General features: G+C 41.3%; 1 protein-coding gene across 7 annotated transcripts in view; it reads left to right on the top strand.

The window, feature by feature from the left end:
• myo9aa (myosin IXAa) overlaps positions 1-12,446 on the top strand; it is a 470,016-nt gene that overhangs the window by 285,025 nt on the left and 172,545 nt on the right. For 6 of the 7 annotated variants that reach the window (XM_039773459.1, XM_039773460.1, XM_039773454.1 and 3 more), the window contains exon 8: positions 10,928-10,981. The exons of the other annotated variant lie outside the window; for it this stretch is intronic. In XM_039773459.1, the coding sequence (XP_039629393.1) occupies positions 10,928-10,981 (54 nt within the window). The remainder of the gene's footprint in view (positions 1-10,927; positions 10,982-12,446) is intronic. 7 annotated transcript variants of the gene reach the window in all.

The following is a 12,446-nucleotide window of genomic DNA, read 5'->3' as shown; positions in this document are numbered from 1 at the left end:
GCAGTATGACTGGTAAGAGGAGAGAGTTAGTAGATATGATGGAGAGAAGGAAGGCTGGTATATTGTGCAAGCAAGAGACTAAATGGAAAGTGAGTAAGGCCAGGTGGATTGAAGGTGGATTCAAATTGTTCTATCATGGTGTGGATGGGAGGAGAAATGAGGTAGGAGTTATTCTGAAGGAACAGTATGCCATGAGTGTTTTGGAAGTCAAAAGAGTGTCAGACAGAGTAATGATTATGAAGCTGGAAATCAGAGGTGTGATGATGAATGTTGTTAGTGTATATGCCCTGCAAGTTGGATATGCGATGGATGAGAAGGAAGATTTTTGGAGTGAGTTGGATGAAGTGATGAAGGACAGTGTACCCAAGGGACAGAAAGTGGTTTTTGGAGCGGATTTAAATGGACATGTTGGTGTAGGCAACAGAGGAGACAAGGTGGTGATGGGTAGGTATGGTGTCAAGGAGAGGAATGAAGAAGGTCAGAGGGTAGTGGATTTTGCCAAAAGGATGGACATGGCTGTGGTGAATACGTATTTTAAGAAGAGGGAGGAACAAAGTGTTACGTACAAGAGTGGAGGAAGATGCACATAGGTAGATTACATCCTGTGCAGAAGAGTCAGTCTGAAGGAGATTAAAGACTGCAGAATGGTAGCAGGGGAAAGTGCAGTTAGTCAGCATAGGATGGTGGTCTGTAGGAAGATGGTGGAGATCAAGAAGATGAAGGGAGTGATGCAGAGCCAAATATCATATCTTGGAAGATAATAAAGAACGACTGCAAGGTTGAGTTTAGGGAGGAGGTAAGAGAGGCACTGTGTGGCAGTGAAGAGTTACCAGATAGTTGGGCAACTTCAGCAGATGTAGTAAGAGTGACAGCAAGAAGGGTGCTTGGTGTGACATCTGGACAGAGAGGGGAGGAAAAGGAAACCTGGTGGTGGAATGGAGAAGTACAGGAGAGTATACAGAGAAACAGGATGGCGAAGAAGAAGTGGGATAGTCCGAGAGATGCAGAAAGTAGACAAGAGGACAAGGAGGTAAGGTGAAGAGAGAGGTGGCGAAGGCTAAAGAAAAGGCATATGATGAGTTTTATGAGTGGCTGGACACAGTAGTGGAAGCTTGGTTAAGAAGGGAGATGATGATTAGTGAGCAGCAGTATGATTTCATGCCAAGATAGAGCACCACAGATGCGATGTTTGCTCTGAGGATGTTGATGGAGAAGTATAGAGAAGGCCAGAAGGAGTTGCATTATGTCTTTGTGGACCTGGAGAAAGCATATGACCGGGTGCCTTGAGAGGAGTTGTGGTATTGTATGAATAAGTCGGGAGTGGCAGAGAAATACGTAAGTGTTGTACAGGATATGTATGAGGGAAGTGTGACAGTGGTGAGGTCTGCGGTAGGAGTGACGGATGCATTCAAGGTGGAAGTGGGATTACATCAGGGATCAGCTCTGAGCCCTTTCTTATTTGCATTGGTGATGGACAGGTTGACAGACGAGATTAGACAGAAGTCCCCGTGGGGTATGATGATTGCTGATGACATTGTGATCTGTAGCGAGAGTAGGGAGCAGTTTGAGGAGACCCTGGAGAGGTGGAGATATGCTCTGGAGACGAGAGGAATGAAGGTCAGTAGGAATAAGAGAGAATGCATGTGTGTACATGAGAGGGAGGTCATTGGAATGGTGAGGATCAAGGAGTGGATGAGTTTAAATACTTGGGACCAACAGTACAGAGTAATGGGGATTGCGGAAGAGAGGTGAAAAAGAGAGTGCAAGCAGGGTGGAATGGATGGAGAAAAGTGTCAGGAGTAATTTGTGACAGATGGGTATCAGGAAGAGTGAAAGGGAAGGTCTGCAGGATGGTAGCGTGACCAGCTATGTTATATTGGTTAGAGACGGTGGCACTAACCACAAAGCAGGAGACAGAGCTGGAGGTAGCAGAGTTAAAGATGCTAAGATTTGCACTGGGTGTGACAAGGATGCACAGGATTAGAAATGAGTACATTAGAGGGTCGGCTCAAGTTGGACAGTTTGGAGACAAAGTCAGAGAGGCGAGATTGCATTGGATTGGTCATGTGCAGAGGAGAGATGATGAGTATATTGGGAGAAGGATGTTAAGGATAGAGCTGCCAGGGAAAAGAGGAAGACCTAAGAGAAGGTTTATGGATGTGGTGAGAGAGGACATGCAGGTGGTGGGTACAAGATGTAGAGGACAGGAAGATATGGAACAAGATGACCCGCTATGGCAACCCCTAATGGGAGCAGCCTGAAAGAAGAAGAATAGTTCATACAATACACTGTCACAAATCAAAGTTGTAAACCAATGTAATGAGCCAAATAATTTGACTGTGTAGTAAATGTATGAATAGGACATTACTACTTGTCAGTCAAATCATAATGTCTTGGATTGCTACTCCTCTTCATTGATGCCTTTTTGCTCTCCTCCTCGAAGTCTGAATATCCCTTTTCAGTGGAATTCTTCCCCAGCTGTGTGTAACAGTGACATTCTGCTGGGTGGTCAGCCCAGTTTCTTTGATCGATTTTAACATGATTGGGACAATTCTTGATTATCTCAGATGAGCTTATCAGTGAACTCATGACAGTCCTGCATATTAAGATATTTCTGACAATATAAATACATTTGGGGGCATTTTCTGCCCCTGCCATTGTGATTCAAGGGATAAAATTGTTTATTTTGGAAATGTTTTTGCCATTTTCTCCTTGGTTATTTCTTTAGAAGGAGCTGTTTCAAGTCAAAACACATTCTTTGAATTAATGTTCAGCATAATATCTTAAACTATTTCATCCAGTCTTTTAAATTGTAACATAATTTAGGAAGAAGCATCATACCATGACCAATGCAGTGATGTCTTCACCCCACACTGAAATTTACTGACACTAAATCCTTGGGTTAAGAGAAGACAAGATTGCTAGTCCAGAAAATCGCCAATGGTTTGAAGCAGTTACAGCGTCTTGCATGATAAATTACAGTCCAGACTTTACCGCTGACTCAAGAAGTAATAGTGTTCTCAAAACTGTATGCTGTCTTTTGTCCACTTTTGCTTTAAGTCTGATTATCTTCTAACAAATAAAACCACACAAGCCAGGGGCCTTATTTGCAAAACTGTGAGAGTTTGAGCTTGAAAATATGTACATGTTAAAAATCTTGTGTACATACATTTCTGCACAATTTTTCCTTTATAAATCACAATCACCTTGTAACTAGACACACCTCAAATGCCACCCTGAAACCTCCATATATGGAACATGCTAATCAACCTCATACATATTATACATATGCAGTCATGATGCTGCAGAACTTCACTGGCTTCCTCACCTCCATTCAAGAGTATTTGACTATTCTCTGCAACTGAAAGCACAAGATCATGCCTGGTATAACACCTCCCCTCTGCATTCTGAGTGTCTGGGAAAGGAGTAAGGTGGCTGTGTCTGAGCGGGTAGCCCCTATCACCAGGCACATGTAATGACGTGATTGCTGTTACAATGCACAGTACCAGCCATATGAAAAACTGAAAAGTTGAGCCAGTAACCTTTTGAACAAGCCATTCACCACGTACAGCGCCATCACATCTGTCAAAGCTACTTTGCCTCAAAATAAATGAATCACAGGCTGACACAGACCACAAGTTGCAATGTTTACCAGTTACATCTTGGCATCACAGATGATTTGTTCATCATTGAAATGCAACTGGTCAAGGTTAACAAAACTAGCTTCATTCTCGCTAGGTCCCCTTCTTGCAATATGAATCCAGTCAATTGCTACAATTACAAAAAAACAGGCACTGGTGCAGATTTTTATATTGGCAAAGTCATATTACGTTTTATGCATTTAAACCCACACCATATGAAAACTGGATGTAGTGCCTCAGTCCAGCATAGCAGGTGTGACGGAGTGAAGCGTGCCTCTGAAATACAGTGCATCCGGAAAGTATTCACAGCGCATCACTTTTCCACATTTTATGTTATGTTACTCCGGTTTCCTCCCACAGTCCAAAGACATGCCAGTTAGGTGGATTGGTGATTCTAAATTGGCCCTAGTGTGTGCTTGGTGCGTGGGTGTGTGTGTGTGTCCTGTGGTGGGTTGGCACCCTGCCCAGGGTTGGTTCCTGCCTTGTGCCCTGTGTTGGCTGAGATTGGCTCCAGCAGACCCCCGTGACCCTGTGTTCGGATTCAGCGGGTTGGACAATGGATGGATGGATGGACAGCCTTATTCCAAAATGGATTACATTTATCTTTTTCCTCAGAATTCTACACCCATAATGACAACGTGAATAAAGTTTACTTGAGATTTTTGCAAATTTATTAAAAATAAAAAAACTGGGAAATCACATGTACATAAGTATTCACAGCCTTTGCCATGAACTCAAAATTGAGCTCAGGTGCATCCTGTTTCCCTGATCATCCTTGAGGTGTTTCTGCAGCTTATTTGAGTCCACCTGTGGTAAATTCAGTTGATTGGACATGATTTGGAAAGGCACACGCCTGTCTATATAAGGTCCCCACAGTTGACAGTTCATGTCAGAGCACAAACTAAGCATCAAGTCAAAGGAATTGTCTGTAGACCTCCGAGACTGGATTGTCTTGAGGCACAAATCTGGAGAAGGTTACAGAAAACTTTCTGCTGCTTTGAAGGTCCCAATGAGCACAGTGGCCTCCATCATCCATAAGTGGAAGAAGTTCGAAACCACCAGGACTCTTCCTAGAGCTGGCCGGCCATCTAAACTGAGCGATTGGGGAGAAGGGCCTTAGTCAGGGAGGTGACCAAGAACCCGATGGTCACTCTGCCAGAGCTCCAGAGGTCCTCTGTGGAGAGAGGAGAACCTTCCAGAAGGACAACCATCTCTGCAGCAATCCACCAATCAGGCCTATATGGTAGAGTGGCCAGACAAAAGCCACTCCTTAGTAAAAGACACATGGCAACCCGCCTGGAGTTTGCCAAAAGGCACCTCTCAGGCACATCTCAGACCATGAGAAACAAAATTTCTCTGGTCTGATGAGACAAAGATTGAACTCTTTGGTGTGAATGACAGGCGTCACCAGTGAAGCATGGTGGTGGCAGCATCATGCTGTAGGGATGTTATTCAGCAGCAGGAACTGGGAGACTAGTCAGGATAAAGAGAAAGATGACTGCAGCAATATACAGAGACATCCTGGATGAAAACCTGCTCCAGAGCGTTCTTGACCTCAGACCGGGGCGACGGTTCATCTCTCAGCAGGACAACGACCCTAAGCACACAGCCAAGATATCAAAGGAGTGGCTTCAGGACAACTCTGTGAATGTCTTCGAGTGGCCCAGCCAGAGCCCAAACTTGAATCCAATTGAACATCTCTGGAGAGATCTTAAAATGGCTGTGCACCGTCGCTTCCCATCCAACCTGATGGAGCTTGAGAGGTGCTGCAAAGAGGAATGGACGAAACTGGCCAAGGATAGGTGTGCCAAGCTTGTGGCATCATATTCAAAAAGACTTGAGGTTGTAATTGCTGCCAAAGGTGCATTGACAAGGTATTGAGCAAAGGCTGTGAATACTTATGTACATGTGATTTCTCAGTTTTTTTATTTTTAATAAATTTGCAGAAACCTCAAGTAAACTTTATTCACGTTGTCATTATGGGGTGTTGTGTGTAGAATTCTGAGGAAAAAAATGAATTTAATCCATTTTGGAATAAGGCTGTAAAATAACAAAATGTGGAAAAAGTGATACGCTGCGAATACTTTCCGGATGCACTGTACCTGACCTGTTCACCATTTCCCTGAGTAGTGACAACATGTAGCCAATATAAACGGATGAAAACCCAAAAACGTTCTTTGGTGCAAATACACAGCATTGGCCCTCTTGAATGAGAACTAAAATACAGTCTGTGCATCATATTCTTCTCTTTTGTGGTATAATATGTCTGTTATGTCAACACACATTATAATAACAACTCAGTGATGTGAATTATTATGCATGCGAGTCGTCATTTAACTGGTTTGGCCGCATTTCCCCACTTTATCAAAGTTGCCATCATTTCACAGTTTCTCTGAAATGCTGCATGCGCATGAGTTAAAGTTGCTATAAATATATGCACACTACCCCATCAAGTTTTCTTTTATATGTCCCAATGTTTTTGTTAAATGTTCAATTCGCACATTTTTTGCCTCATCTTGTGTGTATCCAAACCTTATAAATTAGGCCTCAGCTGTTGAGATTGCTGCAACATTAACTAATTTGGGGAAAAAGGTTTTAAATTGTTTTCCCTTATTATTATTACTTATTATTTGGTTGACACCTTTGCGAATTACAACATCTGAGATACAACTGGTTCCATTTCTTTTGGTTTCCTAGATGGAGCACAGGCAGGTGAAGCCACTTGCTCATGGTCACACAGTGTCAGTATCAGAATTTGAAGCCGCAATCTCTGGGTTTACAAAACCTTAACCACTACGCCATGCTGCCTGCCTAAAAGCTTTGACCAGTTTACTCTGTACATGTGTCTTCAGAGAGTTATTCAATTATTCCTAAAATTACTACATTATTTCTGATGTACTGCACATCTTTGTTGTTTTAATAATTTATTGCAATTGGCCAAAAACTGACATTCTTCATCACTATTTTGTATCAACAATTTAACCTGAAATGCCTTTGCATCAGCACGTTCACCCCTAAGGACATTGGTGTTAATGGCCACAATTCAAAAACTGAAATTGGCGGAAAATAATCCCACCAAAACATGATCTTGAACTTGAAAATGGAGGTAGGGTGCACAACAAAATTAGCTGCAATGGACTTACAATGGATTTACATTAAAACTGTTTGTGTTCCACCATCATCAGTTAGAGTTACATTTCCTGTGTTCCGTTAGAGTTATACACTTGAATATGCGTGGATTTGTGCTTGGGCGTCATCTGTCCAAAGCTCATACAAGCTGACTGTAGAGAGAGACCATTAACAATTGTAATACATTCGGACGTGTCAGGGCCATAGGGCAATAAAGATTATACAATGGAACAGAGGTCTGATCCTGAAAATTAAATAACCATGCATAACAAACATTTACCAGCATGAATGCAGAGGCACTGCATATTGCATCAGTTGACCCAGTCGGACAGCTACCTGTACTTAATCAGTCATGGTCATATATTGAATTTCAAATACTCATAAAAGGGAGCAGTGACTTGAATTAATATTATTATTATCGTTAAATTTATGCCATTGTCTGTTATATTCTGCAATATAATGTATTATTAAATTTTTTAAAAGGTTTCTTTTTCCCAAGCTCACTCTTAAATTTTCCTCAGATGTACTTGGTGTGCAAATTATTAGGAACATCTGTACACCTGCTTATCCATGCAATTATCTATTCAGCCAATCATGTGGCTGCCACGCCATGTGTCAAATCCTGCATATACTGGTCAGGAGCTTCAGTTAATGTTCACATCAAACACCAGAATGGAAAAAAGAATGTGATTTTTGGTGATTGTAACCTTTGTGTGATTGTTGGTGCCAGATGGGTTGGTTTGAGTACTTCTGTAACTTCTGATCTCCCGGGATTTTCACACACAACAGTCTCTAGAATTTACTCAGAATGGCGCACAGAACTTTTGGTGAGTGGCAGTTCTGCGAATGGAAGTGCCTTGTTGATAAGAGAGGTCAGCGGAGAATGGCCGTACTGGTTTGAACTGATAGAAAGGCTACAGTAACTACTCTATACAAATGTGGTGAGCAGAAAAGCATGTCAGAATGCATAAGATGTCAGGGTTCCACTCCTGTCAACCAAGTAAAGAAAACTAAGGCTGCAGTAGGGAGCAGGGTTATCAAAACTGAACATTTGAAGACTATTAAAACATTGCCTGAGCTGATGAAATCTGGATTTCTGCTGTTCAGAGTTTGGCACCAACAGCATTAGTCCATGCACCGGACATGCCTTATGTCAACAGTCCTGGGTGGTGGTGGTGTAATGGTGTGGAGAATATTTTCTTGGCACACTTTGCGCCCATTAATACCAGTCAATCATCGCTTGAATGCCTCTGCCTTTTAGAGTATTATTGCTGACCAATTGCATCCCTTCAAGGCCACAATTTACCCATCTACCTATCACTACTTCCTGTATGATAATGCACTAAGTCACAAAGCAAAAGTCATCTCAAACAGGTTTCATGAATATGACAATGTGTTTAGTGTTCCTTAGTGGCCTTCCCCGTCACCTGGTCTGAACTAAATGAGGTAGAACGGGAGAATTATAGCATGAATGTGCAACTGAAGAATCTGCACAAATGGCATGATGCCATCAAGTCAACAATGACCAGAATCTCAAAGTTGTGTTTAGATCATCATGTTGAATCCATGCCACAAAGAACTGAGGCTGTTTTGGAAATACAAGAAGGTCCTACCTAGTACTAGTATATTGTGCCTAATAATTTGCTCAGTGAGTGTATATTACAAATGTATCCCCAACTATGTTTCTTAAGACATACTGTATATTAGGATGATATACCTGTATATAATGCATATTTTTAACAATAAGGTGTGTTCTGGCAAATTACTGCTGATGCATCATACAGTGTACTCCAAACTCCCTGGTTTGTACAGCGCTTTGTTTGAAAGCTGTACTTGGTGAATCACTCAAACAGATGCCGCACAGCTACTACTGAATTACTGTCCATTTCGCAGACCATTACAGCATTTTCATTATGATGACTCAAAAGTCCTGTGCTGTCACTTTCCAGGTCAGTGCTCATTCACACTGTCCTGCTCACTTCATCCCGTCTCAGTGTCATCCTTAAAGTGGTTGGTCTGTCGTCTTCCTATTGTTTGGCTTTTATATTGTCTCCATTCTAATAGAATTAAAATAACCAGGTTCTCAATTCTCCTAGACATCATTCAAGTTCTAATCTCAAATTTCTCGATTTTTTTGTAATATTCATTTGCTGCAAAGTACAGCCAGAGCTCCTGAAATGCATTTCTTGGCATTTCCCCAACGATTAACCATTGCTATTTTGTAATGTACACATGTTTGTCTTAAAATCTGTTACTCATCATTGCTTTCCTGTTTTACTACATTAAGAGCAATAAAACCTTCTCCCTTGCAGCCTAGGAGGTCATAAAACTTAGGTCTAGAAAGGGAAGCCATGTTGCTAACCATCTTTAGCAAATTGGGGTGCATGAGTCCATGACTAAGCTGTACTTCAGTTTATGGGATGACACTAATTCACAGAAACTTTGATATGGACTTGATGTTGTATAAAATGACAGTTTTGTTGAAATATGACTGAATGTGCTATATTATAAACACTTTACCCTCTGGTAAATTGATCTTTTTGCTGTAATCTTGGCAATTTTATGGAAAAGCATCTTATTATTCACTAGTAATTATATAGCACTGTCAGCTAGTTTCAGTGAGTAAGAATTATTTTATTTTAATATGATTGGATTATATCCCCATGTATATATACGGTGCTACTGCCTCACAATGATCAAAGCAAGTGTTACCTGCAGCTCCCCATATCAACATGGTGCGCCTCACACAGTCCAAAGACATGCACGTTAGGCAGATTGGCAAAGCTAAATTAGCCAGTGTGTGTGTCACAGTCTGTGTCACAAGATTAGTCCAAGTGGTAGCCCATTTGTGAGTAGCCTAATTAGCATACAACTTCTACACAGATTTAATTGACAAAGCAGCAGGTGATAATTAGGCCGTAGAGAAAACCATCGAGTGAGCACTGGATTGGAGTGAGTCGGACATGTCATGCCAGAAAGATGCTGAGGCATGAAGGGTAGGTAGGTGTAAGAAGAGGAATGTCTACAGAGGGAGCAGGAGATCAGCCAGGAACACGGAGAGAAGTGCTCGGGAGAGCGACAGTGAGTGGTATGCAAGGAAAAGTTTGGGTGTGCTGGGTTAGCTCTCAGGAAAGTCACATGTAAAGGGTGACTGCACACATGACATGAAGGGGCACCAGTGTAATGCCATGAGCTGCTTGACAGGGGGGAGACCTGCTCAGTTAGGAGAAGATGGGAGTCCAGAGGTACAGAGGGGTGGAGAGGCCTCATTAATGTGTGAGGATCATTGAGGGTTCTGAGGTAAAGTGAGCAGATTGATGAGGCTGTTGCTGGATGGTTACATGAGGGATACAGTGTCCACGTGGAACACCGTCACTAGTCAAATGTATTTAGGAGTTACGGATGTGTTTCTGGCATAGCCAGGCACCAATGTGTAAATTGACTGTCAGTTTTTACTGCACATGTGATGTTACATTTATTTATTTCTTGTGAAGATTTTAGACTACCTTGTCAACTTATTTATGCACATTTTGCACAATAATAATTATGCACTTTATTATACCAACAACCTGTTGTTATCTCCTCACTTGCTGTAGTCCATCCTTAGTTCATTTACCATTAGATGCCCAATCCAGTAGTGGTGGCATAGCTTCACAGTGAGTGTGTTCACCCTACCATGAGTCCAGGGCTTGTTCCTGCTTTGTACCCCCAAGGCTATTGGCATAGGCTCCTGCTGCCTTGCATTATCTATTTTACTATCTTTTAACTGTGTGTGTGTTTGTGTGTGAGTGTGCTTGTGTTGTGTATTTAAGTGATATAGCAGTGTTTTGACATGTTGTACACCTTGTTCGATGTACTGTACATTTTTTATAAAGTGACGATTGAATACTACTATTTCAGACTTTTTACTTCTAATGATGAGTGCTGAGCATGCAAACACAGACAACCTTGCACAAATGGAAATGCTTAATAACCATTAACAGAATGTCATATTTGTCCATGTTTCTGTTCTTATATGAACAATCCATTAAATCCATCATAACTGTGTTAGTAATATGTTAGCTAATAACCCTGCATGCTCTCATCCTTTTTTATTTTGTAGAATAACTGCTGTGATACTGAGGAATGCTGCCTAATAATATTTGCCTTACTTACAGATGACAAAGAAACCCCTCAGACTGCACTGGGAAAATTACTATGAAAATGAGCTGGTTAGTATGCTTTGGTACATGCCGGTGCTGATCATGCTCTTATGTATGCTGAAAATTCCTTAATGATAATGTTAAAAAAAAGATTGTGGAACTTTGTCAGTGGACACAAAAATTTGAATACTTTACAGAATTGTTTATGTTGCTATTGCCCGTTGAAGTCACCTGTGTGTCTGTACCTAAATTCAAAGGCCTAATTGCTTCAAGACACATGAAATTCTTTGCTCACAGAAGAGATTTAACAATGATAAATGCTCCTTCATTCCCCTTCCATCCTGCCCAATGGCACTTTTTGCCGGTGGTATAAATCAGCAGTGCTTAAGTGAAGTCATCATGGGATTTTAGTTTGAAGGATTTCTGGTCTGCACAATCTTCTGAGCTTAAGTGAGACACCCAGCCTCTATATCTTGGCAAGTGAGGATGGATTTGAAATTTTATTCCTTATAAATCACAGCAAGATAGGAAAACAGTGGTTAAAAAATCCTCAGTGTGAGATTTTCAGTGATTTGAGAGGATTTCTTTTCCTTAGAAAATCTGTGCATGTATAATCAGTGTCTACACCGTCTGTCTTGTCATAGTTACTAACCAGTCCGCAGCTACTCACAAAAGTATCATCCTTTAACCGAATGATTCCGATGCAAATACAGTTTTCTAGTGATCCTGTCTGACTTTTTGCTTACCTCTCTTTCCAAAACCTCAAGCTAGTGTTGGTCTCCAGGCTGTTTGCACAGGCCGCCAGCTGGCTTCTCCCAGCACTCGGTTTTCCCCGGCTCCCCTTGGATCCAGCATCCTGATATAGCCTGTTCTGCATTCCTTTTTGTTCAGTCATGACGTTGTAGCCTTCACAGTGCTAATCCTCTCTCAGTGAGATTTGTTTCTTACCCCACATGCTAATAAAACTTGATTTTGAAATTGCATAAGTTCTGATGACTTCATAGACATTATGGTTTCTAAACATACCTGATCACACTATAATGAACTTACACAGGGTCACATAGGGAGCTGGCACTGGGCGATCTACCAGCAGTATGGAAATTTGGGACAGCAGCTATTAAACCACTGGGCCACACTCATTTTTATTAAAGTTTTTTTTTTTTTTTTTACTGATTTGTTTTGTCTTTGTCACATAACCACAAATTTTTCTCTGGTTACTTGTTGACCGTGATAACTGGCACCCTTCCAGCTCTCAAATAGTCTACCCAGCAGGTAAAAACTGTAGATTATTATTGCTATTTTCTGCTTGTCTCTAAGTGGTAATTACTCTTACAGCATTTTCAGTATGTACATTGCCTTGCAAAGGTATTAAGTCCCCTTGAAAATGATCACTCTACTCTCTTTTTCTGATCAAAAGTTTTAGAAAACCCCCATTTTTCCAGTTTGAATTGAAATTTAAGTAGTTCAAGACCTGTGAATGACCTGAAATGGTACAAAGGTAGGTAGTACACTGCCAGAGTTTTAAAAAAAATGT

The sequence above is a fragment of the Polypterus senegalus genome, chromosome 12, assembly GCF_016835505.1.
Source record: "Polypterus senegalus isolate Bchr_013 chromosome 12, ASM1683550v1, whole genome shotgun sequence".
Classification (NCBI taxonomy): domain Eukaryota; kingdom Metazoa; phylum Chordata; class Cladistia; order Polypteriformes; family Polypteridae; genus Polypterus; species Polypterus senegalus.
The sequence above is the reverse complement of the archived record's forward strand: the minus strand, read 5'-3'. Positions and strand labels throughout refer to the sequence as shown.